General features: G+C 42.2%; 1 protein-coding gene across 1 annotated transcript in view; it reads left to right on the top strand.

Annotated features, from left to right (window-relative positions):
• Positions 1 to 26,222, top strand: part of kcnd3 (potassium voltage-gated channel, Shal-related subfamily, member 3) — a 434,158-nt gene that overhangs the window by 380,886 nt on the left and 27,050 nt on the right. Inside the window, exon 2 of the mRNA XM_060932245.1 lies at positions 5,044 to 5,212. Within this exon, the coding sequence (XP_060788228.1) occupies positions 5,044 to 5,212 (169 nt within the window). The remainder of the gene's footprint in view (positions 1 to 5,043; positions 5,213 to 26,222) is intronic.

The raw sequence follows: 26,222 nt of genomic DNA, 5'->3' as shown, positions 1-26,222 counted from the left end.
CGCCCCTGAGTATATCAAAGCTTGACAAGAGTGGACAGACTCACCCCAGGAGATGGAGACCGGGATGTAGATTCCTTGGCCAGGGAGTCCGGGAGAGAGGGTAGGCCCCGTCACAACCCTCCCTCGGCTGGACGGGGCGGTCCTTTTCCCAAGAGTTCGGGACATGATGCTCGGAAGTGACCAGGCTTGCCACAGTAGATGCAACACTTGTCCCTCCTTCTGCGCTCCCTCTCAGATGCGGAGAGGCGAGTACGACCCACTTGCATGGGTTCTGGACAGTCACTGAAGGAGGTAGACGGTCTCCAGGTAGAGGTAGGGAGGCTGGGGGGGCTCAAGGCTTGGTGGCGTTCTCTCATCCTGTTGTCCAGACGAATAGCATGTGAGATGAGGGTTTCGAGGTCACTTGGGCATCCAATAGAGGCCAGACCGTCCTTGATGGGGTCAGACAGACCATGGTGGAAGGCTGACACCAGGGCAGTCTCGTTCCATCCACTTACTGCTGCGAGTGTTCGGAACGAGATGGCGTAATCTGCGACGCTTCCTCCTTGCCGGATGGACATGAGCTTTCGGGCTGCGTTGGTACTGATGTCTGCCTGATCGAAGACCCGAAGCATCTCTTCAGAAAACAGCTGGAAATCAAAGCACTCAGGTCCCTGTCTTTGCCAGATAGCAGTAGCCCAGGCTCGCGCCTTACCAGCTAATAAGGTGATCACAAAGGCAATCTTGCGGCGATCCGTAGTGTAGGTGGTAGGCTGAAGCTCAAAGGTGAGTTGACACTGGGTAAGGAACTCTCGGCACTCACTGTGCTTGCCGTCATACCTCTGTGGTGCAGGAAGGCTGGGTTCGCGAGGTGAAGAAGGCAGCATGGCAGGAGGCACTGGAGCAGGAGTGGGAGCTGGATCAGGAGCAGGAACTGGATCAGGAGCAGGAGATACAGGCAGAGATGTCAGCTGTGCCAGGGTTTTCCCAATTTGCTGAAGCAGTTCCTCGTGGCGAGCAAGGGCCTCACGTTGGCTGGTGAGCGTACGTCCATGAGCGTCCATGGTCGCTCCGAAGCGTGTCAAAGCTGCCATAATTCCCTGAAGGTTGGCCGGGTAGACAGTTGAAGCAGCCTCTGCTGAGTCGGTCATGACGGAGTCTTTCTGTTAGGGTTTTGCTGGGATTCGAACCTGGTTTGTTGGTGTGATGATCCAGCAAACCCCCACTAGGCTACCAGGGGAATGACTCAAATGCAGAGGCGTGAGGCGGAAGTAGAAAAAGTAACAAAAGGTTCATTTATACTATGTACACTATATACAATCCAGGGCAAAACAAAAAAAAACAAAAACAAAGAGTATAATTCAAAAAGAAAAAGGCAAAAATGCAAAAGCTCAGAAGATCCACAAAACACAGTACAAAGGAAACTGGAGATAAACATAACACCACAAAGACTCCGTGACAAGAGGACTGAACTCAGGGGTATAAATACACAAACTAATTAAGGACACAGGTGAAGATAATTAGGACTAACAGGCAATTAACAAAAAAAAACACAAAACACAGGAACAGTGGCGGCCTCTAGAGGCCAAAATAAATATGACACGAAAAGGAAATAACAGCGGCCTCTAGAGGCCAAAACAGTCCAAGTCCTAACAGGGGCTGAAGCAAGCCAAACCGAGCCGAGTGGGGCTAGGGGCGTGAGCAGACACTCCCCTGTGCACTGATTGGTGAGGAGGAGTGTCCTCACACGCCCACACACGCCCCGCGAGCACGCTGGGATCTGTAAACACCATAAACCCGGAAGAAGAAGAATTACGAATTATGAGAATTTCTGAAGCCTTATGCGCCTCGCCTCATCTATACGCTTTTGCCAGTATCTGTTGGCGTTGTCGGTGACAACAAGCCACAGCACCAAGACCAGCAATACTAACGACTTCATGTCCTCCATGTTTATTGTTTACTATTCGGGTCGTGAGACTACTGCTTAAAAGATCACTGATGTCACTGTTTGCTCCGCCTAACGACATCACGTGACGTCCACCCACTTTCGCTAACTCCACCCAATGTGTCCACCCACTTCCAGCCAGCACGGTTCAGCGCGGTTGTAGTCGAAATGCAACGCCAACAGCTCGACTCAGCCCGACTCAGCACGGCTCGGCTCAGCCCAACTCAGCCGCGTTGGTAGTGGAAAAGCAGCATAAGATTCCTGTTCTTGGCTGGTGGGAATGGAACCCAGTGTGGTCTTCTGAGATGCTTTTCTGCTCACCATGGTTGTAAAGAGTTGCTATGAATTACGATCTTTCCTGGGAGCTCGAACCAATCTGGCCATTTTCCTCTGACCTCTCTTATCAACAAGGCGTTTGTTTCCACCTACAGAACTGTCATTCACTCAGTGTTTTTTGTTTTTCGTACCATTCTGTCTGCGTAAACTCTAGAGACTTTTGTGTGTGAAAACCCCAGGAGATCAGCAGTTTCTGAAATACTCAAACCAGTCCATCTGGCTCAAACCAACACCCATACCACAGTGAAAGAAAGTCACACTTTGAGATCACAATTTTTCCCGTTCTGATGTTTGAAGTGAACATTAACTGAAGCTCTTGATTTGTATCTGCATGATTTGATGCATTGCGCTGCTGTCGAGGAATCGGCTGATTAATTAGATAACTGCATAAAACAGCAGGTGGATGGGTGTTCCTAATAAAGTGGCCGGTGAATGTATATCTCGCTCATTAGAGCTATTATTAGTTTGGTTTCTTTAAACCCTGATGCCACTTCTTAGTCAAATCTCCGTTTCATTTGAGTGTCTGAAGTGATTCATATGCTTTAATATGCTTTAATCTTACCGAGGAAATGAGTCACGTCTGTTCATATTTTTGTGTGTCTGCTGTGCGACTCTGATGAATAAGCTTTTATTTTTGTTGCGTGGTAATGATCTGGCTGGGTAGATAAAGATATTACACTTCTCTGTCTTTCTCCCACCAAACATTTTGAATGAATTTTGAAATGAATTATTCAAAGGAAAACACACCTAATGTTCCTATCTATTAAAGTTAAATAGAAAATGTGAGATAATAAACCTTTAAGGAAATTAATTGCATTATAAAAGCGCACAATATCTGTGTGTGTGTGTGTTTTTCTGTTTTGTTTCTGCTGCTTTGTTGTTGTTTTTTGTTTTTATATCCAATATTTCATATCATAAGCATGGACAAGGGCGGCACGGTGGTGTAGTGGTTAGCGCTGTCGCCTCACAGCAAGAAGGTCCAGGTTCGAGCCCCGTGGCTGGCGAGGGCCTTTCTGTGTGGAGTTTGCATGTTCTCCCCGTGTCCGCGTGGGTTTCTTCCGGGTGCTCCGGTTTCCCCCACAGTCCAAAGACATGCAGGTTAGGTTAACTGGTGACTCTAAATTGACCGTAGGTGTGAATGTGAGTGTGAATGGTTGTCTGTGTCTATGTGTCAGCCCTGTGATGACCTGGCGACTTGTCCAGGGTGTACCCCGCCTTTCACCCGTAGTCAGCTGGGATAGGCTCCAGCTTGCCTGCGACCCTGTAGAACAGGATAAAGCGGCTAGAGATAATGAGATGAGATGAGAAGCATGGACAAACCAAAGCACAATTAACAACCTTAAATAACCTTGCTTTCATTTCTGGAAAACTAATCGTGTTTTGAAACACCCGTAACTTAGTCTTATTTTTCTCTGCTGTTTTTCCCCCCCAGTTTCCTATAAGAGAGGCAATTTAACACACTGCATACCAGTATACTTCTGTATTTCAAGTCTTATAACTGCACACATTTTTTTTTCCCCTGCTAGTTTTGTTTGTAGTTACTGAATAATCCACACTTTAATAGGAACACCAGTACACTTTCATGCAATTATCCAATCAGTCGATCACATGGCAGCAGTGCAGCGCATAAACTCATGAAGATACAGGCCAAGAGCTTCAGTTAATGTTCACATCAAACATCAGAATGAGGAAAAATATAATTTCAGTGGCATTTATCATGGCATGGTTGTTCACAACGAAACATCCAGTGAATGGGAGATCTATGAGTAGAAAAATGTATTGAGAGAGATCAGAGGAGAATGTCCAGACTGGTTCCAATTGATGGAAAGTCTATGGTAACAAAAATACATTTTTTACAATGGTGGTGAGCAGAAAAACATCTCAAAATGCATAATTTGTAAAACCTCAAGGCAGATGGGCTACGGCAGCAGAAGACCACGTTGTGTTCCATTTCTGCCAGACGAGAACAAGAATCTGAGGCTACGGTGGGCACAGACTCGCTGAGACTGGACACATGAAGATTGGCAGGCGATGTTCGACTGTCCATTTTCCCCCCCTCATTCAGATGCATGAGTTTATCCATCGCACAGCTGCCACATGACTAACTTATTTGGATAATTGCATGAATGACCAGGGGTTCGTATTCAAGTGGCTGGTGAATGTATAACGTAAAGTACTGAATAATAAGCTAATAATTTTTTCCTTCCAAATTGAAAACATTAGCCATCTACTGAGAGGTTGTTTAGATTCACTGGACGAGAGCATTAATGGACCACAAAGCATAAAAACTGTTATAAATTTAAAAAAAAAAACAGAATTTAGTTGGTTGAATAAGAATTATTTTAAAACATTGGTATAAAGATGATTTTATTTAATTCACACACACTTTCACAGTTCATGAATATGAAAGCCTTTTTTAAGGCTTTTCTTTTCATGAAATAGTATTTAAGAAAAGGAATATTTGTTTGGCAAACCGAGTTGTCATTAAACATGCAAGGCTTTGCCATGATGTGCAACAAAGAATTAGAAAACACGAGGATAAATTACACATGAAAGAAACTATTGTATGTGTAAGATCTTCTTTGGCATCATTTATCTCTCTCTCTCTCTCTCTCTCTCTCTCTCTGTGTCGGAGGTGGGGGGATGTATGTTTGTGTGTTTGTATGTGTATGCATGTGTTTAACTGAGGGCACAGACTCCTCAGGGAGACAATCTGTAGAAACAAGCTGCACGTGTATTAATGCCAGAACCATCCCTCCCTTCTCTGTCTCTCTTTTTTTCAGGTATGGTGATATGGTTCCTAAGACAATAGCAGGGAAGATATTTGGCTCGATCTGCTCTCTGAGTGGTGTCCTGGTGATCGCACTACCTGTCCCTGTTATCGTCTCCAACTTCAGCCGCATTTACCATCAGAACCAAAGAGCGGACAAGCGACGGGCACAGAAGGTGCAGGTCAGAATTGCTTTTCCTCTTTTCTGGCTAATATCCAGATGCTACCAGGCTTCCTGGCACTCAGAGAGCCATGGCAGCCCCATAATGCACTTCTTGTAATTGGGGAGCAGGTGTGAGGGAGATGGCCTTGGTTGGGCCAGTGCCAGGTGTAGTCAAAAGATTTATGCACTGAATAACTATTAAAAAAAAAATCTCAAATGTTCATCTCGGGATTATTCTGAATGTGATAGTTCATGTTGCACCAAATATAAAGCAGATGTTTTCATTTGAGTGAAACCTAATCTATCTGTAACTAGTTCTCTTCTTTAACACTTAATATTAAGGTCAGCTCACTTTAACACAGCTTTAAGCTAGTACATTCTATAGGTGAGAATAAACCTAACACCGAACACCAAACCTTTACATAATTAACAGTTATTCCACGAAATTGACTCGTACATGAGCTGATAGCCGACAAGGTGTCTAGTGCCGAGTTGGCTATCAGCCATATACAACGAGATTGAATGGAATAACTGCTTTGTTCTGTCCACATGCACTGGATTTTGAGAAATGGAGCATCTTTATTTTTATCATTTGCAAATTCAATAAATAAAAACGGGTGGCACGGTGGTGTAGTGGTTAGCGCTGTTGCCTCACAGCACGAAGGTCCGGGTTCGAGCCCCATGGCCGGCGAGGGCCTTTCTGTGTGGAGTTTGCATGTTCTCCCTGTGTCCGCATGGGTTTCCTCCGGGTGCTCCGGTTTCCCCCACAGTCCAAAGACATGCAGGTTAGGTTAACTGGTGACTCTAAATTGACCGTAGGTGTGAATGTGAGTGTGAATGGTTGTCTGTGTCTATGTGTCAGCCCTGTGATGACCTGGCGACTTGTCCAGGGTGTACCCCGCCTTTCGCCCGTAGTCAGCTGGGATAGGCTCCAGCTTGCCTGCGACCCTGTAGAACAGGATAAAGCGGCTAGAGATAATTAGATGAGATGAGATAAATAAAAACTTTGTACAAAACATCCAACAAAATAATTTCCGCTTAGAATGTAAACAAACTGGTGAAATGACAGTAGCAATGTGTGAAAAATGCTATAATAATAATATGTTCTTACTAATACTTTTATTCCACAGTTTGTTGCTTTTTTTGTATTTTTGAGGTTTTCTTCTTCTTCTTTAGGGTTTTTTGTTGGTTGGCAAACCAACTTAAAGGTGTATTACTGCCACTGACTGGGCTGGAGTGTAGAACAGGAGATTTTGGGGGGGACAATATTATTTTAGCTATTTCTGTTTCTTTTAAATACTTGATAAAAAAATTTTGGGGTATTGTTTTCGAGTAGAGTTTTTATTTCGTCTTCGGTTGGTTCAGCAACACGCGCCGCCATTTTGTTTTTCTCTACTCACAGTATTGCTGAGTTTCACATGACGTCACATCCGCCTTATTACTTATTCAAAACTTTAGCTGGTGGTCGACCAAAGCTCAGTTGACAAAGCGTTTGTACGGAGAAGGTGCATTGCTCGCATGAAAAATGCCTTACACTTGCGTTGTTTTTAGGTTGTTCGAATCGATCAAACCATGAAACTGATAAAAGTTTCTTCAGGGTTTCCCGTGAACTGATAAAAAAAGGGTGAACGAACACAGGATTTCACAAAAAGGTATCGAGAAAGGTGGCTTTTGAACCTCTCACTGAAACCGAAGGGAGCCGAGTCGAAGCATGCTCGAGTTTGCAGTGATCACTTGGTGAAAGGTTTGTATCTCCCTCTCAGCTATGTCCTTGGGGTTTTCCAAGTACTCTTCTTGCTATGTGTCATTATTTTACGTACTTTTTTAGTCACGAAGCGCTAAAGTCGCCAGCTGTTTCTTTGTTTACTCCTCACAAAGTCCATATGCATGAAGGTCGCGACAAAATTCTTACCCAGCCGTACAGTTACAATGCGCCGTGATCACTTCTCCGTCTTGTGTAACTAAGATCCAGGTCTTTAAAGGGGTTCCTGATGATCTTTGTGAAGGATTTACCTGAGAGATAAGAGCCAACACAAGTGAGAATCAAGTGAACTGTTGTTTGTTTACACTTCAACTTGCAGCGCTTCGTTGTAAAGACGCGAACGAAAAGCTTAAAAAAATCATACTTACACGGGCAAAAATCCTTACACTCAATTCATTCGGCAGCGACTTGATACCGAGGTCCTTTACCCAGCCACATACAAAAAAGTTGTAAGCCTCCATACTCTTCCACGCTTTCATCTGTTTTGCAGTGTAGAAGGACGTCTGCAACACCAGGTAGTTCGAGATGTCGGGGAACTCGACTGAAGGGTAGTTTTCGAGATCATATGACAAATCCTTCTTTCCCAGACTGTAGGGGTCGATTCCATTGCACATAGCAATCTTCTGAATAGACACTATATTGCCAAAACTATTTGCTCACCTGCCTTGACTCACATATGAGCTTAAGTGACATCCCATTCCTAATCCATAGGGTTCAATATGACGTCGGTCCACCCTTTGCAGCTAGAATAGCTTCAACTCTTCTGGGAAGGCTGTCCACAAGGTTTAGGAGTGTGTTTATGGGAATTCTTGACCATTCTTCCAGAAGCGCATTTGTGAGGTCACACACTGATGTTGGACGAGAAGGCCTGGCTCTCAGTCTCCGCTCTAATTCATCCCAAAGGTGTTCTTTCGGGTTGAGGTCAGGACTCTGTGCAGGCCAGTCTAGTTCATCCACACCAGACTCTGTCATCCATGTCTTTCTGGACCTTGCTTTGTGCACTGGTGCACAGTCATGTTGGAAGAGGAAGGGGCCAGCTCCAAACTGTAAAAACAGTCTGCATGCCTAGGTGCTTGATTTTATACACCTGTGGCCATGGAAGTGATTGGAACACCTGATTCCGATAATTTGGATGGGTGAGCAAATACTTTTGGCAATATAGTGTATCTAAAGCCAGCAGTGGCTTCTAAATTACGAGTGTACTCTGATAAGTTATTGCTAGTTGTTTGCACTACAGCAGTCGTTTAGACCACCAGCTATTTCACTTCCGGTAAAACCGCGAAGAAAAATCACATGACTGAAGCCCAGCAATATGAGCTGATATCCTTGTAGTAAGAGTAGCCAATCAGAGTGCACGATTGCTCATATCCAGTGAATATGGATAGAATAATGCATATTTACTGTATATGTTGCATGTTATATATTTACCAGAGCTTTACCAGTTTGCCATGAAACCTCCACAGATCTACAAATAAAGACATCAGCAATAAATTATTAGATTCCTCCCCCCCCAAAAAATGCTTGAATTTTGTTGGTCCAATCTGTACAGCACAATATCTTAAAATTACACAATTGTCAAATTATTCCAAGGTCTCAACTGGACATATTTTGGTTCAGACAGAGAGAACGTCTCCTCTCTTCCTCATTTCAGTTTTTTAAAGAATACAGTAGGCAGTGGAGATGGTGACCAAGCCATAGAGTTGGGGTCACTTCTCAATAGCTGGGGCAACTATGCATATAAAAAGAAAGTTCCTGGTAAATTGAAACTTGAAACTTGTCAAACATTAGTATAAGTGTGCATTAAGTATAACGCATTAATTAAATGGCAACAATGTGATGAAAAACTTTCAAAATATAATATGAATGCCAAACAAGAGTATAGGCATGCGTACGTGTTCGTAATGTAAATGTAAAAAAATTTCACAGGTTAGCATTAAATATTATTTTTATCATTAATTTATGTTATGGAGGGGCGGCACGGTGGTGTAGTGGTTAGCGCTGTCGCCTCACAGCAAGAAGGTCCGGGTTCGAGCACCGTGGCCGGCGAGGGCCTTTCTGTGCGGAGTCTGCATGTTCTCCCCGTGTCCGCGTGGGTTTCCTCCGGGTGCTCCGGTTTCCCCCACAGTCCAAAGACATGCAGATTAGGTTAACTGGTGACTCTAAATTGACCGTAGGTGTGAATGTGAGTGTGAATGGTTGTCTGTGTCTATGTGTCAGCCCTGTGATGACCTGGCGACTTGTCCAGGGTGTACCCCGCCTTTCGCCCGTAGTCAGCTGGGATAGGCTCCAGCTTGCCTGCGACCCTGTAGAACAGGATAAAGCGGCTAGAGATAATGAGATGAGATGAATGAGATGTATGTTATGGAAGTTGAAAATGTTCAGTGAATATCTAATATGAAAACAACCATCATAAATCTGAGAGAGTCTCACATTCTTTTGAGATACTGTGACATCATTTTCAGAGACAGTGGTTTTATGTAGACTTTACATGATAGAAACGAATTTAATACCTGCTATTTGGTCATACTCGGTGATAAACACTACCCCAATCCTGAAGTGATAATCAGGCATATTCCAAAAAAAAGAGTGGTTTTTTTTTTTTCATATTTCCAAGTGAAAGAAATACATTTTAACAGACATTTATTGTTAATGTCAGATCCACTGTTTTTAAGCTAGAAGGTTCCATATGTGCTAATGAACAACGCTTAAAAATATCTTTGCATAATGTATATTTACACATTACATATTTACCAGATCATTACCAATTTGCCATTAAACCACCTCCAAACACTGAGAAATAATTTTTAAAAAATGAAGGAAGAAAGAAAGAAAGAAAGAAAGAAAGAAAGAAAGAAAGAAAGAAGTAGATATTATTGATTCCGAAAGGTGTACAGCTCAATATCTTGAAATTACAGAATTGTCATGGATAATTCTGCCTCAAATGGAAAATAGTTGAATACATTTTGGTTCAAACAGCAGTGAAATCTCCGTTACTTGATCTGTATCTGAGCACCCAATCTCCTCCTTATTTCAGTTTTTAAAGAAATCTCATTAAATAGTGGAGACGTGACAGAGTTGGGGTCATTATACTAATAGTGACGGAGCCTTTTTACTAGCCACTAGGTGACGGCGGGTTGCTCAGGAATCTGCTAATGAGGTTAAAAAAGGAGATTCGATTCGTAACGCCCATCCTCCCAAAACACACAGGCCAGTCAGCATTGTCTTGAATTACAGTGAGGCCCTTTTAACCAGCTAATCAGTGTTTAACTCTGTGTTCTCTATCTCTGTCTCTCATGAGTCAGGAACCCTGATACAACAAGGCCAGAGGTTACTGTGAGTTTCATGTTGCCATGTTGAGTGAAACCTCCTCTGTGGTTGCTATGGAGACTGTAACCAGGGTTAATGCCAGTTACACAAGTCTGAACTATACGCAGGGGGATCAGACTTGTGTTTTATCCAGTAAAATCCTCATCTGGTTTAAAAAGGTTCATCCATCATAATGCAGAATGTTGTGCCTAAATCTTTTTTTTTTTCTTTCTAGGATTTGTGTCTTAGGCAGTGTACAGGCATGTGATTCTTTTATAAAAAAAAAACTAATATCCATCCATCCATTATCTGTAGCCGCTTATCCTGTTCTACAGGGTCGCAGGCAAGCTGGAGCCTATCCCAGCTGACTACGGGCAAAAGGCGGGGTACACCCTGGACAAGTCGCCAGGTCATCACAGGGCTGACACATAGACACAGACAACCATTCACACTCACATTCACACCTACGCTCAATTTAGAGTCACCAGTTAACCTAACCTGCATGTCTTTGGACTGTGGGGGAAAACGGAGCACCCGGAGGAAACCCACGCGGACACGGGGAGAACATGCAAACTCCGCACAGAAAGGCCCTCACCGGCCACTGGCCTCGAACCCAGGACAACAGTGCTAACCACTAAACCACCGTGACGCGCTATATAAAAGTGGTTCAAAAGACTTTTTGTGGTTCAAAGGAGGAAAAGATCAAGAATGAATCAATTGATCTGATGGCTTGTCTAAACATTAAACAAGAACCTTCTCTTGTCATAGAAAACATGACATAGAACGTGTGGGGGGGGTTGGGGGGAGTTTGGTGGGTTTGGTGTGTGCTGCACTGAGCCTCGGTTGTTGGTGTGACAGATGTTTCGCTTTATCCAGATGAAAATGGATAATAACACAGTGTTCCCTTGTCTCTGGAGTGTGATGAATAAGAGTATTAGCTCTGTCATTGCCTTGTGCATCTCTCCACATGCTGCTCCGCAATGACACACACCAGACCACCAGCCGTCATGTTAAACAAACACTCCGTAGGGGAACTCGTTCAGTGACAGCATGGAGGCCCACAGCAAAATCCATCCTTCCATCAGCCATCCTTCTCTCACTCTCTTCTCCTCTCTCAAGTGTTTATTATTGCTTAATTAAGTGTGATCTAATTGCCTGTAAAATCACCATGGGCCTGTCTCCCTCATCTCCCATTCTCGTGTGCAGTCTAATGATTGAGTCCGTTTTACTGTAAATTAGTTTGATGATAGACAGTGCAGCATGACAAATGAAGAAAGTGATGAAAGGTTGTGCAGATCACAGGCTGTAGAGTTACAGACATAACTTCAGAAGGCACAACTGTAGATACTGTATACTGTAAATGGCGGTTTTCTAATGAGTCTGATGGAGAATATATATATATATATCAAGAATTGAGATATATATTAAAGGAGAACTGAAGTCATCTTTAAACTTGCTTTGTTTCTTAATTAAAGTGTTATTCAATGACGTTTTCGGTTTTAGTAACCTTATATCGTGACTCGTATTGGCAACTAACTGCAATTAAATATTATACTCATCGGCCTATTCGGTTTTTAGCCGTGTTGAATTTAGTTCGTTTGGTCCACGGCAGGCGTCACTTATCCACGCGATTTTCACGAGACTTGTGCGAGACTTGGAAACATGACGTGTCAGCCAGGTGTCAGTGCCGCCGTTTTGAAAACTGTTTTCCAAATGAAATATTGCACAAAAACAAGTTTAAATGACGATTACTGCCGACTTTTTTTCAAACTTTCCTGATTGCTATCAAAACAAACAAAACGTCCGGCTTGATTACGTCAGTATTCGAAAGAGGGTGCGCACATCTTTTGACAACGTTGGCAGATGTTGGTCACTTTGATTTCCACTGTACATTTTGCTTCCGTCCTACGATGTCTCGCACAGGTCTCAATGAATCTCGTTTATGGCCATTGCTTTGACATATGGACTGATATATTACAGAGCATATTTCAAACACTCATAACTTGCTATAGCAGTAACAAAATAGCGATCAAAAATGCATTCCTATATTTAATAAAATGAGAAATAGAATTTTGATAATAAAAAATTTGCCTTCAGTTCTCCTTTAAGGCTGATTTGTATAAAAATACACATTTAAATAGGGCTCTTTGTAGAGCTGCAAAGTTGTTGTTGTTACTAATACCATGTGAGTTTCTGCAATGAACACATCATAGAGGGCTGCAATATACGAACAGCTTAAAAGTCACCCAAGAGAGAATTTCCTGTTTCACTTGTGCACTTACAGTGGTGCTTGAAAGTTTGTGAACCCTTTAGAATTTTCTATATTTCTGCATAAATACGACCTAAAACATCATCAGATTTTCACACAGGGCCTAAAAGTAGATAAAGAGAACCCAGTTAAACAAATGAGACAAAAAAAATTATACTTGGTTATTTATTTATTGAGGAACATGATCCAATATTACATATCTGTGAGTGGCAAAAGTATGTGAACCTCTAGGATCAGCAGTTAATTTGAAGGTGAAATTAGAGTCAGGTGTTTTCAATCAATGGGATGACAATCAGGTGTGAGTGGGCACCCTGTTTTATTTAAAGAACAGGGATCTATCAAAGTCTGATCTTCACAACACATGTTTGTGGAAGTGTATCATGGCACAAACAAAGGAGATTTCTGAGGACCTCAGAAAAAGCGTTGTTGATGCTCATCAGGCTGGAAAAGGTTACAAAACCATCTCTAAAGAGTTTGGACTCCACCAATCCACAGTCAGACAGATTGTGTACAAATGGAGGAAATTCAAGACCATTGTTACTCTCCCCAGGAGTGGTTGACCAACAAAGATCACTCCAAGAGCAAGGCGTGTAATAGTTGGTGAGGTCACAAAGGACCCCAAGGTAACTTCTAAGCAACTGAAGGCCTCTCTTACATTGGCTAATGTTCATGAGTCCACCATCAGGAGAACACTGAACAACAATGGTGTGCATGGCAGGGTTGCAAGGAGGAAGCCGCCGCTCTCCAAAAAGAACATTGGTGCTTGTCTGCAGTTTGTGAAAGATCATATGGACAAACCAGAAGGCTATTGGAAAAATGTTTTGTGGACGGATGAGACCAAAATAGAACTTTTTGGTTTAAATGAGAAGCGTTATGTTTGGAGAAAGGAAAACACTGTATTCTAGCATAAGAACCTTATCCCATCTGTGAAACATGGTGGTGGTAGTATCATGGTTTGGGCCTGTTTTGCGGCATCTGGGCCAGGACGGCTTGCCATCATTGATGGAACAATGAATTCTGAATTATACCAGCCAATTCTAAAGGAAAATGTCAGGACATCTGTCTATGAACTGAATCTCAAGAGAAGGTGGGTCATGCAGCAAGACAATGACCCTAAGCACACAAGTCGTTCTACCAAAGAATGGTTAAAAAAGAATAAAGTTGATGTTTTGGAATGGCCAAGTCAAAGTCCTGACCTTAATCCAATGGAAATGTTGTGGAAGGACCTGAAGCGAGCAGTTCATGTGAGGAAACCCACTAACATCCCAGAGTTGAAGCTGTTCTGTACGGAGGAATGGGCTAAAATTCCTCCAAGCCGGTGTGCAGGACTGATCAACAGTTACTGGAAACGTTTAGTTGCAGTTATTGCTGCACAAGGGGGTCACACCAGATACTGAAAGCAAAGGTTCACATACTTTTGCCACTCACGGATATATAATATTGGATCATTTTCCTCAATAAATAAATAACCAAGTATAATTTTTTTTGTTTCCTTTGTTTAACTTGGTTCTCTTTACCTACTTTTTGGACTTGTGTGAAAATCTGATGATGTTTTAGGTCATATTTATGCAGAAATATAGAAAATTCTAAAGGGTTCACAAACTTTCAAGCACCACTGTACATGAGCCAAAACTCAAGTTGATACTTGTGTATTTATATAAGATGTACTGCTGTAATCCATCTGTAACAGTGCATAGATCCTCAGTAGTTATGCTGTAGTTGCATGTTTAGTTCCACAGGTATTAGAAACACTTAACATGAAAGTGGGCCTAGCAGTGGTACAAAAGACATCTGCGTCGATTATCACACAGATTAAACATTTAAAAAAAAAACACTTTTGAAGGATCATAGGAACACCAAATAAGTGTAGACATAAGTAAGAGTTCAGAAGGAAACGTAAAACTTCCGTGTTAGCGAGTGACTGTGACAATTTGTAAACAAACATGGCCGCCAGGTTTGCTTCATTAAATACAGAAGATTTTGAGAGAATTTTGAAAGAGAAAGACACATTGAACACCCGAAAGGAATGTATAATAATAATAATAATAATATTGGCTGGCTTTTTTTCATGAATGGAATATATCTGATAATACCACTCAACGCCAGCCAATATTATTTAAATATCTAATTGTGCCACCATAATTATACCATAAATTTGAGAATGCTTTGCAATCTCTTCTCTTTAGAAACCAAGACCTATATTTCAGAAACTTTTAACAAAACACTGGAATTACTTTCATTTTTAATGGTAGAAACAAGCAGCAACAAATTTAATACTTGCCATTTTGTCATATTCATTTGCAATCCTGCAGCGATATTCAGGCTACATAGTCTTTGCGCTGAATTAACGTATTAGTATACTGTAGTGTATCTCATCTCATTATCTCTAGCCGCTTTATCCTTCTACAGGGTCGCAGGCAAGCTGGAGCCTATCCCAGCTGACTACGGGCGAAAGGCGGGGTACACCCTGGACAAGTCGCCAGGTCATCACAGGGCTGACACATAGACACAGACAACCATTCACACTCACATTCACACCTACGGTCAATTTAGAGTCACCAGTTAACCTAACCTGCATGTCTTTGGACTGTGGGGGAAACCGGAGCACCCGGAGGAAACCCACGCGGACACGGGGAGAACATGCAAACTCCGCACAGAAAGGCCCTCGCCGGCCACGGGGCTCAAACCCAGGACCTTCTTGCTGTGAGGCGACAGCGCTAACCACTACACCACCGTGCCGCCCTGTAGCGTATATGCCTTGCATTTTTGAGTAAGTTAAATAATCTGTCCATGTCCAGGATTCTTGCATGCACCGGTTCTAGACGTTCCACAAAATGTATTGACACAGTTACTAAAATCACAAGGCCTAAAGAATCAGCTTTCAATCACTCATAATGCAGGATCTGTTTATTGTCTTTCCTGCAAGCAATGTACTCAGCTGTACGTCAGAGAAACTATCAGAAGACTGGCTGATTATTTTGTCGAACGCCTTCGTACCATTAAAATGAAGGATTTCTTCTTTCCAGTGGCAAAGACACTTCAGCGGTGATATATAGAACATTAATGACATCTGTTTCCATTACAAGTTGTTGTTATGGGAGCAATTAAGTTAAAAAAAAAAAAGCTCGTTTACATTTTTAGGACACCTGAAACCTGTGAAATGAAGGTTGTGTTTTGACAACCATTGTATCGTCATCATCATCATCATAGTATGAATATTCCAGTTTATCACCACAGCTGAGTCTACTGTTAACTGCTATATGATGCCTCCCACACTCTCAGAAAATAAAGTACATTATTATACCTTTCGGGGTACAAGAGCTTGTCACTTTTTACATCAGAAAAATGTGAGACCACGATAAATAATTTCAAAAATTTTCCCACCTTTAATGTGACCTATAACCTGTACTATTCAATTGAAAAACAAACAAATCTGTTAGGGGGAAAAACATAAAAAGTACAATAAGCTGGTTGCATAAGTGTACACACCCTTAAACTAATACTTTGTTGAAGCACCTTTTGATTTTAATTACAGCATTCAGTCTTTTTGGGTTCACACCTGCCATCAATTAAAATGACTCTGATTCACCCCAAATAAAGTTAAGCTGTCCTAGTAGGATTTTCCTGACATTTACTCCGTTGCATCCTCCAGCAAAAGCCAGGGTTCGCAGAGAGCTTACAAAGCATCAAAGGGATCTCATTGTTGAAAGGTATCAGTCAGGAGAAGGGGACAAAAACATTTCCACGGCATTAGATATACCATGGAGCACAGTGAAGACAGTCATCAAGAAGTGGAGAAAATTGGGGACAACAGTGACATTAGCGAGAACTGGACGTCCCTCCAAAATTGATGAAAAGACAAGATGAAAACTGGTCAGGGAGGCTGCCAAGAGGCCTACAGCAACACTGAAGGAGCTGCAGGAATTTCTGGCATGTACTGATTGCGTACTACATGTGACAACGATCTCCCGTATTCTCCATATGTCTGGACTATGGGGTAGGGTCGCAAGACAGAAGCCTTTTCTTACAAAGAAAAATATCCAGGCCTGGCTAAATTTTGCAAAAAAAAAAAATACATCAACTCTCCCAAAAGCATGTGGGAAAACGTTTTATGGTCTGATGAAACCAAGGTTGAACTTTTTGGCCACAATTCCAAAAGGTATGTTTGGCGCAAAAACAACACTGCACGTCACCAAAAGAACACCATACCCATGGTGAAGCATGGTGGTGGCAGCATCATGTTTTGGGGTTGTTTTTCTTCAGCTGGAAAAGGGGCTTTAGCATGGGCGCAGATAGAGGGGGGGACGGGGGGGATTCGTCCCACCCAGATTTAAATTCACCTCGTTCGGTCCCCCCACTTATAGGGAGGAAAAAATGTCTATGCTGTCTTTTTTTGCATAAGGCAAACCTCACGGAAAAATCAAAAGACTAATTGCCATTCGGTTTATTGAGGTGCACAGCAGTATATACATAGTTGCAACTGCGCAGACTGCACAGGTTGCAAGCTCGAGCTTGGTTGCTATGGTTACCCATAACAAGTTTGACAGGCATATCAGGGACAGCGCCTCCTAGTTCAGGACCCCAACACGGCATGATGAAGGGTGCCAAAAGGCAGAAAACGATTGCATCGTTTTTTCAAAAAAAACAAAAAACGACTGTAAGTAAACTGTGCCTTACTTTATCATATCACCTTGCAATTTTTTGATAGTCTGTTCAAAGTAATGTCGTAGTGAAAGTAAAATCGTACGGAGTAGGGATGCCTTTCTGGTAGCCTCCTTCTTTCGGTGGTAGCCTGTAGATACAGTGCTCAGAAGGCAGTTTTAATGTTTAATCTGGCGTTCCCTGCCATAATTTCAGCGAGCATATTGTTTCATAAGGAAACTTTGCGAAGAGTTGTTGACTGACTGCCGCTCACGCAACACACAGGCATAGTTAGAAAGTCAGGATGCACTGGTTTACACTTTACACACACACACGTAGCCCAGCCTCTCGCTATGTTTAACAGTTGGAACTTAGCGGTTTTAAAACTAGTTTTGCAATTTCTGTGCGTGATGATAATGTGTAAACTTTGGATTTCCATAGGCTATGTTAAAATGTTATCATTGTCCTGGCCTGCAGGTAGTTCCTGGTGATGGCAGTGAGGGAGGTGAAATAACATGTATACACACTACCGTTCAAAAGTTTGGGGTCACCCAGACAATTTTGTGTTTTCCATGAAAAGTCACACTTTTATTTACCACCATAAGTTGTAAAATGAATAGAAAATATAGTCAAGACATTTTTCTGGCCATTTTGAGCATTTAATCGACCCCACAAATGTGATGCTCCAGAAACTCAATCTGCTCAAAGGAAGGTCAGTTTTATAGCTTCTCTAAAGAGCTCAACTGTTTTCAGCTGTGCTAACATGATTGTACAAGGGTTTTCTAATCATCCATTAGCCTTCTGAGGCAATGAGCAAACACATTGTACCATTAGAACACTGGAGTGAGAGTTGCTGGAAATGGGCCTCTATACACCTATGGAGATATTGCACCAAAAACCAGACATTTGCAGCTAGAATAGTCATTTACCACATTAGCAATGTATAGAGTGGATTTCTGATTAGTTTAAAGTGATCTTCATTGAAAAGAACAGTGCTTTTCTTTCAAAAATAAGGACATTTCAAAGTGACCCCAAACTTTTGAACGGTAGTGTGTGTGTGTGTATATATATATATATATATATATATATATATACACACACGGGCGGCACGGTGGTGTAGTGGTTAGCGCTGTCACCTCACAGCAAGAAGGTCCTGGGTTCGAGCCCCGGGGCCGGCGAGGGCCTTTCTGTGTGGAGTTTGTATGTTCTCCCCGTGTCCGCGTGGGTTTCCTCCGGGTGCTCCGGTTTCCCCCACAGTCCAAAGACATGCAGGTTAGGTTAACTGGTGACTCTAAATTGACCGTAGGTGTGAATGTGAGTGTGAATGGTTGTCTGTGTCTATGTGTCAGCCCTGTGATGACCTGGCGACTTGTCCAGGGTGTACCCCGCCTTTCGCCCGTAGTCAGCTGGGATAGGCTCCAGCTTGCCTGCGACCCTGTAGAAGGATAAAGCGGCTAGAGATAATGAGATGAGATGAGATATACACACACACACACACACACATATATAATATATATATACACAAAATGTAATCATTTGCTGACAGCTCAGTCCCCCCCAGTTCAAAAATCCTATCTGCGCCCCTGGGCTTCAGTCAGAGTGGAGGGAATTATGAACAGTTCTAAATACCGGTCAATTTTGGCCCAAAACCTTCAGTTGTCTGTTAGGAAGCTGAAGATGAAGAGGAATTTCATCTTTCAGCACGACAATGACCCCAAACATACATCAAAATCAACAAAAGAATGGCTTCACCAGAAGAAAATTAAAGTTTTGGAATGGCCCAGCCAGAGCCCAGACCTAAATCCAATTGAAAATCTGTGGGGTGACCTGAAGAGGGCTGTGCACAAGAGATATCCTCGCAATCTGAGAGCTTTGGAGCACTTTTGCAAGGAAGAGTGGGCAAATACTGGCAAGTCTAGATGTGGCAGGCTGATAGACTCCGACCCAAAAACACCGAATGCTGTAATTAAATCAAAAGGTGCTTCAACAAAGTATTAGTTTAAGGGTGTGCACACTTATGCAATCAGCTTATTGTACTTTTTTTTAATGTTTTTCTCCCTAACAGCTTTGCTTATTTTTCAATTGAATTGTACAGGTTATAGGTCACATTAAAGGTGAGAAAAGTTTTGAAATTATTTATTGTGGTCTCATTTTTTTACATCAGAAAAAAACTATCATTTTAATGGTGTGTACACTTTTTATATCCACTGTATGTATCTTTGTGGCCTTAAAAAGTTACACATAGTTACCCTAAGGTCCAATAATGAGCCCTCAGGGGTACATTAGTGTAGATTGTACCTTGGGAGATAGAAATGGACTCCTACTGTACCCCTGTTTCTAACAGTGCACAGACTGTTGGTATGGGATCCCATAACTGCACTCGGAGGCTTTTTCTCTATAACCAGAGCATGAACGGTGCACTGCTGTTGATTACAGTGCCACAGAGCACTGGATGCTAAAGTAAACTTCTTTTTATGTGTCGTGCATGCTAATGAAGCTGTCCTAAAGGTCTATTTTTACTTTTATTAGTATGCATCTCTGCATTGCACATTGCTTATTTGTTATGCTATATTATTCAATGACGGATGCTGCATTAGTGCTTAACGATGTGTTAATGTTCCTGCTGTAGCCCAGATGCTTCATTAGCTGACCTGAGATCAGTTTGTAATGTGCATCAGGAGATTCTGCAGATGGAAAGTTTTGGCCGTTGCTTTGAAAAAGCTTATGAGGTGTGTTTGTGTGTATAGACTACACTCTCAGGAAAAAGAACCCTTCAAGGGTTCGAAGGACAGTTTCCAGAAAACTTCCAAAAAGGGTTCTCACTGGAACTCTTTCTGATAGGGAGACTTTCTTTAGAAGGAGGACGGAAAAACGCCTCTAGATTGAAGCTTTCTCTGATGGAGTGGAAATAGTATTGGGATTAATGATTGTTTTTGCATAGTATATTTTTGCTTATCACATGTGACTGTGAATTCCCTGAGCATTTCAGCCTTAACTAATAACAGTGAGAGCCTTTTTCCCAGCCCTCTGAGTTAACCTTCAGTCCAGGAACATCTGTGCTTACTGTCGATGAAGGAGACAGGAGGGTGGAATGAGCAGGGGAGACACAGCACACACTTTCTACAAATAGCTCTCCCAGATGTAGCCGACGGGCTGGGCACTGATGTGCTGCCTTGTTTGTTCCTGCTGTCACTTTCAGCAGATGACCTTGTATCGTCTCACCTGTCTGCCAAACCATACTGCAGAACACATAGCATCAAATACTGTATATGGTATTGCTCCATATCACCATCATGACAGGTTGTAAATGTTACACGTAAAATTATTTTTAAAAAGTCTTTTTTGTTGCTGTTTCAAAAGCAGCAGAAAAGAAAATCATGTCATTTACGACATTTGTGATTCTCTCAGAAACATGCCAATATGCTCCAATAGTTCAATAGGCAAGGAATCAGTTCCAGTCTGTTACTCATTTCTGTAACTGTTCCTAAACGTGCTTATTTGAGAAGCGATGTAATTGTTTTCAAAGTAAGGGAAGTGAAGGTAGTCCAACTCAGGTAGTGAAGGTAGTCAACTCCAAATCTTAAATGTATAATTTACCAAGCATAAATGCAGGAAATCTCTCTCTCTCTCTCTCTCTCTGTAGGTGTGTACATGAGTCTATGTGAGTGTTGGGGGGCATGGTTTTATATATTTGTGGGGAATAAACGTTTCCACAAGGATAGGAATGTCTGACTGTTTTTACATTCTTGAGACATTTGGCTGGTCCCCTTGAGGAAAACTGCTTACAGTGGTGCTTGAAAGTTTGTGAACCCATTAGAAATTTCTATATTTCTGCATAAATATAACCTAAAACGTCAGATTTTCACACAAGTCCGAAAAGTAGATAAAGATAACCCAGTTCTCACATATATGTGAGTGGCAAAAGTATGTGAGCCTTTGCTTTCAGTATCTGGTGTGACCCCCTTGTACAGCAATAACTGCAACTAAACGTTTCCGGTAACTGTTGATCAGTCCTGCACACCGGCTTGGAGGAATTTTAGCCCATTCCTCCCTACAGAACAGCTTCAACTCTGGGATGTTGGTGGGTTTCCTCACATGAACTGCTCGCTTCAGGTCCTTCCACAACATTTCCATTGGATTAAGGTCAGGACTTTGACTTGGCCATTCCAAAACATTAACTTTATTCTTCTTTAACCATTCTTTGATAGAATGACTTGTGTGCTTAGGGTCGTTGTCTTGCTGCATGACCCACCTTCTCTTGAGATTCAGTTCATGGACAGATGTCCTGACATTTTCCTTTAGAATTCGCTGGTATAATTCAGAATTCATTGGTCCATCAATGATGGCAAGCCGTCCTGGCCTAGATGCAGCAAAACAGGCCCAAACCATGATATTACCACCACCATGTTTCACAGATGGGATAAGGTTCTTATGCTGGAATGCAGTGTTTTCCTTTCTCCAAACATAACGCTTCTCATTTAAACCAAAAAGTTCTATTTTGGTCTCATCTGTCCACAAAACATTTTTCCAATAGCCTTCTGGTTTGCCCACGTGATCTTTAGCAAACTGCAGATGAGCACCAATGTTCTTTTTGGAGAGCAGTGGCTTTCTGCTTGCAACCCTGCCATGCACACCATTGTTGTTCAGTGTTCTCCTGATGGTGGACTCATGAACATTAACATTATCCAATGTGAGAGAGGCCTTCAGTTGCTTAGAAGTTACCCTGGGGTCCTTTGTGACCTCGCCGACTATTACACACCTTTTTCTTGGAGTGATCTTTGTTGGTCGACCTCTCCTGGGGAGGGTAACAATGGTCTTGAATTTCCTCCATTTGTACATAATCTGTCTGACTGTGGATTGGTGGAGTCCAAACTCTAAAGAGATGGTTTTGTAACCTTTTACAGCCTGATGAGCATCAACAACGCTTTTTCTGAGGTCCTCAGAAATCTCCTTTGTTCGTGCCATGATACGCTTCCACAAACATTTGTTGTGAAAATCAGACATTGATAGATCCCTGTTCTTTAAATAAAACAGGGTGCCCACTCACACCTGATCGTCATCCCACTGATTGCAAACACCTGACTCTAATTTCACCTTCAAATTAACTGCTAATCCAAGAGGTTCACATACTTTTGCCACTCACAGATATGTAATATTGGATCATTTTCCTCAATAAATAAATAAATAAATGACCAAGTATAATATTTGTGTCTCATTTGTTTAACTGGGTTCTCTTTATCTACTTTTAGGACTTGTGTGAAAATCTGATGATGTTTTAGGTCGTATTTATGCAGAAATATCGAAAATTCTAAAGGGTTCACAAACTTTCAAACACCACTGTACGTTAAAAATAAAATAATAGTCAATAGGTTGTGGTTACTGAGGTTAAAATTATGGTTAGATTTAGGTGGAGGCATAACATTAATTAGATGCATTAACAATTATGTCAGTGGAAGGTCCTCAAAAGGATAGTAAGACGTGTGTGTGTGTGTGTGTGTGTGTGTGTGTGTGTGTGTGTGTGTGTGTGTGTGTGTGTGTGTGTGTGTGTGTGTGTGCATATGTGTGAAATGTTAACATAATGTATGTGGGCATTTTGGCTGATCCATTAGATGGGCTTACACCCAATTTGAAATGCATCTGACACTATAATATTAAATGCTTCTTACTTCAGTCGAATGCTTAGTCTGTATAATCTACTAAAATCACCCTAAAGATGTAACTAAAGATGTGCATTTCCCAAAAAACAGCTTATGTCTAAAACTGCCCTTTCCTGTGAATATTCCCACCCAGTCTCACAACAAATTGTTTGCATGCAGCTTGAAAATTAAAATACTTTATTGGTGAGACTGGGATGGGATAATCTCACCTGAATACCGTAGACCCGCACAAACTAACTGCTGCTGTGATCTAAAAGGCTGTCCTGCACTCATCCCCAGGACTCTGTATCCTTCAACACATGCAAGACTCTCTTTTTTTTTTTCCCCCCTAAATAATGAAATGGAGTAATGTTTTACTGGTGCCAGAAGAGGTTCCCTTTTGAATCTGGTTCCTCTCACAGTTTCTCCTTACTACTGTTACCGCTCTCTCTTGCTCACTGGGGATGTAAATCTACATCCAGGTTTGTGTCAATCTGCTTTATAACAATGTCTACTGTTAGTTAGTGCTATGCAAATAAAGTGCAATTGATTTTGATTTAATATAGGTATATGTAGTAATCTAATATTGATCCAATAATAATCTTCACAATATGGGCGGCACGGTGGTGTAGTGGTTAGCACTGTCGCCTCACAGCAAGTTCTGGGTTGGAGCCCAGTGGCCAACAGGGGCCTTTCTGTGTAGAGTTTGCATGTGTTAGCGTGTGTTTGTGTCTGCGTGGGTTTCCTCCAGATGCTCCGGTTTCCCCTGCTGTCCAAAGACATGCAGTTAGGATAACTGGCGACTCTAAATTGCCCATAGGTATGAATATCTGAGCACGAGTAGTATGGCGGCTGCCTGCGGCACCTTTGTAAGCCTTCGAATCAGCCATGTTGAGCTGTGTCCTTCATAATTCAGCTATAATAAAGATGAGTCCAGCGCTGGGGTGGCACGGTGGCGTAGTGGTTAGCACTGTCACCTCACAGCAAGAAGGTCCTGGGTTTGAGCCCAGCGGCCGGCGAGGGCCTTTCTGTGCGGAGTTTGCATGTTCTCTCCGTGTCCGCGTGGGTTTCCTCCGGGTGCTCCGGTTTCCCCCGCAGTCCAAAGGCATGCAGGTTAGGCTAATTGGTGGCTCTAAATTGACCGTAGGTGTGAATGGTTGTTTGTCTCTCTGTGTCAGCCCTGCGATAACCTGGCGACTTGTCCAGGGTGTACCCCGCCTCTCACCCATAGTTAGCTGGGATAGGCTCCAGCTTGCCTGCGACCCTGTAGGACAGGATAAGCAGCTACAGATAATGGATGGATGGATGGAGTCCAGCGCTATTGAACTTACGGAAATGGCAGTATACAAGTCTGTTATCAGTTATATCATTTCCATTAACCCAAATAAATTAATTGAAATTTTTTTCTTGCACAAATTTAGGGCTGAAACAACAATGTATAGAATTAGGGAGGTGTTTCATTGGAGAGCACACAGGCTATTTTCCATCCATCCATTTTGGCATATCACTACAGTGACACAGCCGCCCTGACAGCTTCAGCCATGAAAGTGTCTAGGGAACATTACAGTAGTGGTTTCCCGTTGCCTTCTACTGGATTATTGTAGAGGTTTTCTCCTCTCAACCATTCACACACACACACCTATGGACAATTTAGAGCCACCAATTAGCCTAACCTGCATGTCTTTGGACTGCAGGGGAAAACGGAGCACCTGGAGGAAACCCCCGCAGACATGCGGAGAACGTGCAAACGCCACACAGAAAGGCCCCCACTGACTGCTGGGCTCGAACCCAGAACTTTCTTACTGTGAGGCGACAGTGCTAACCACTACACCACCATGCCACCCCCACAGGCTATTTAACATCAGTTAAATCAGAAAAGCATGCTTATATAACTACCTGTCATGGAATTATCTACTAAATAAATCATCCATTAACGCTGAAATATTGTACATGTTTTGCGAATTTCACATCACACAACTCCAAAATGTATTTCCAATGCACATGTTTAAAAAAACAAAACAAAACAAATTGTTGATTAGCAAATCCACTGTGACTCTGATCAGGATAAAACACTTACTAAGCATGAATGAATGAATGAACCTGATATATGGACTATGATTTGGTGGCTGCAGTAGAGCTCCTGATGTTAGTGGTGCTCTGAATATAGTACATTGTAATATGAATACCCACGTTAACATTAATGACATTCATTGTGTCTGTTCCCAGCAATTTTGGTATTTACGTTTAATCTCAGTGTTGAGAGAGGATTATTTGGGTTTAAGAAACGTAAATACATATATATTATTTACCAGCTGGGAGATCCATATCGTGAAATACCGTGACCGGAGTCTTGAAAATACTGACCGAGGCCTCTGGGCCTCGGTCAGTATTTTAAAGGCCAAGGTCACGGTATTTCACGATACGGACCGACCTTAAGCTGGTAAACAATATATTTATTTTTTTCTTTACCAAATTCTAACAGAAAATGAGAGTGCCCGAAAGGGAAACCATATTTAGAACAAACCTGCTACAAGCTCGTTTTCCGCTTTCTCCTGAAATGTTTTCTTTTATTTCGTCTTCAGCAGGGTAGTAAAACTCACTTTCGCCGTGAACACTGTCATTATCGCTATCCGTGCTGTAAAATTAATGCTATTATACTGAGAAATGTGAAAATAAATGTTGACAAAAAATTGCTACTATGTTTGTTATTGTTGTGAACAAGTGAGTCGCCAAAGGTCTGTAACCGGGGTCTGTATCGTAGGATTCCGGACCGCTCGTGAGCCAATCAGAGTGCATGATTTGATGGAAACCAGACTGCGAAAAAAAATATGGTATTATTCACTATCAGTGGCGTGCACAGATAGACACGAGGTGGTGCTCAAGCACCTGCCCCTCTGCCCTCTGTCCAAAAAAGTGCCCTTTTGAATTTTTTTTTTTTTTTTTACAGTTTACTGAGGCCAATGTCGACATGATCTTTTAGAAAAGCCACGGCATTAAAAGCGTGTGTGAAAATAATGTCCCGATGTGTGCCCCCTCTGCACACACACCGGACCTCTGTCTCTCTTGCTCTGTCACGTGAACAAGCGTGCAGTGCATTCAATGTGAGGTTGCAGCAGCATAGCGTCCTGGAAGCCACGGCCTTGTCGTAGCGCAGACAACACATCGGGCAGTCAGTCAGCTCTTCCCCTGCCCCACCAGCCAGGTAACACATGAATCGAGTGAAAATGTATTGTTTGCCCTCTAAGCCCAAGCTGTAATTATTTTGTCGTGAAGTAGCCCGTCGCATACAGAAACAACTGCACATAAGTATTATATTTTTTGCTAGACCATTTTCAGATTTAGGAAAACAAAAATTTCTTTTTCTATTTTGTTCAACTAGAGATTCCTGGCAAAGTCAAAAAGCCTTGATGTAATA

The sequence above is a fragment of the Neoarius graeffei genome, chromosome 10 (assembly GCF_027579695.1).
Source record: "Neoarius graeffei isolate fNeoGra1 chromosome 10, fNeoGra1.pri, whole genome shotgun sequence".
Classification (NCBI taxonomy): Eukaryota; Metazoa; Chordata; class Actinopteri; order Siluriformes; family Ariidae; genus Neoarius; species Neoarius graeffei.
The sequence above is the reverse complement of the archived record's forward strand: the minus strand, read 5'-3'. Positions and strand labels throughout refer to the sequence as shown.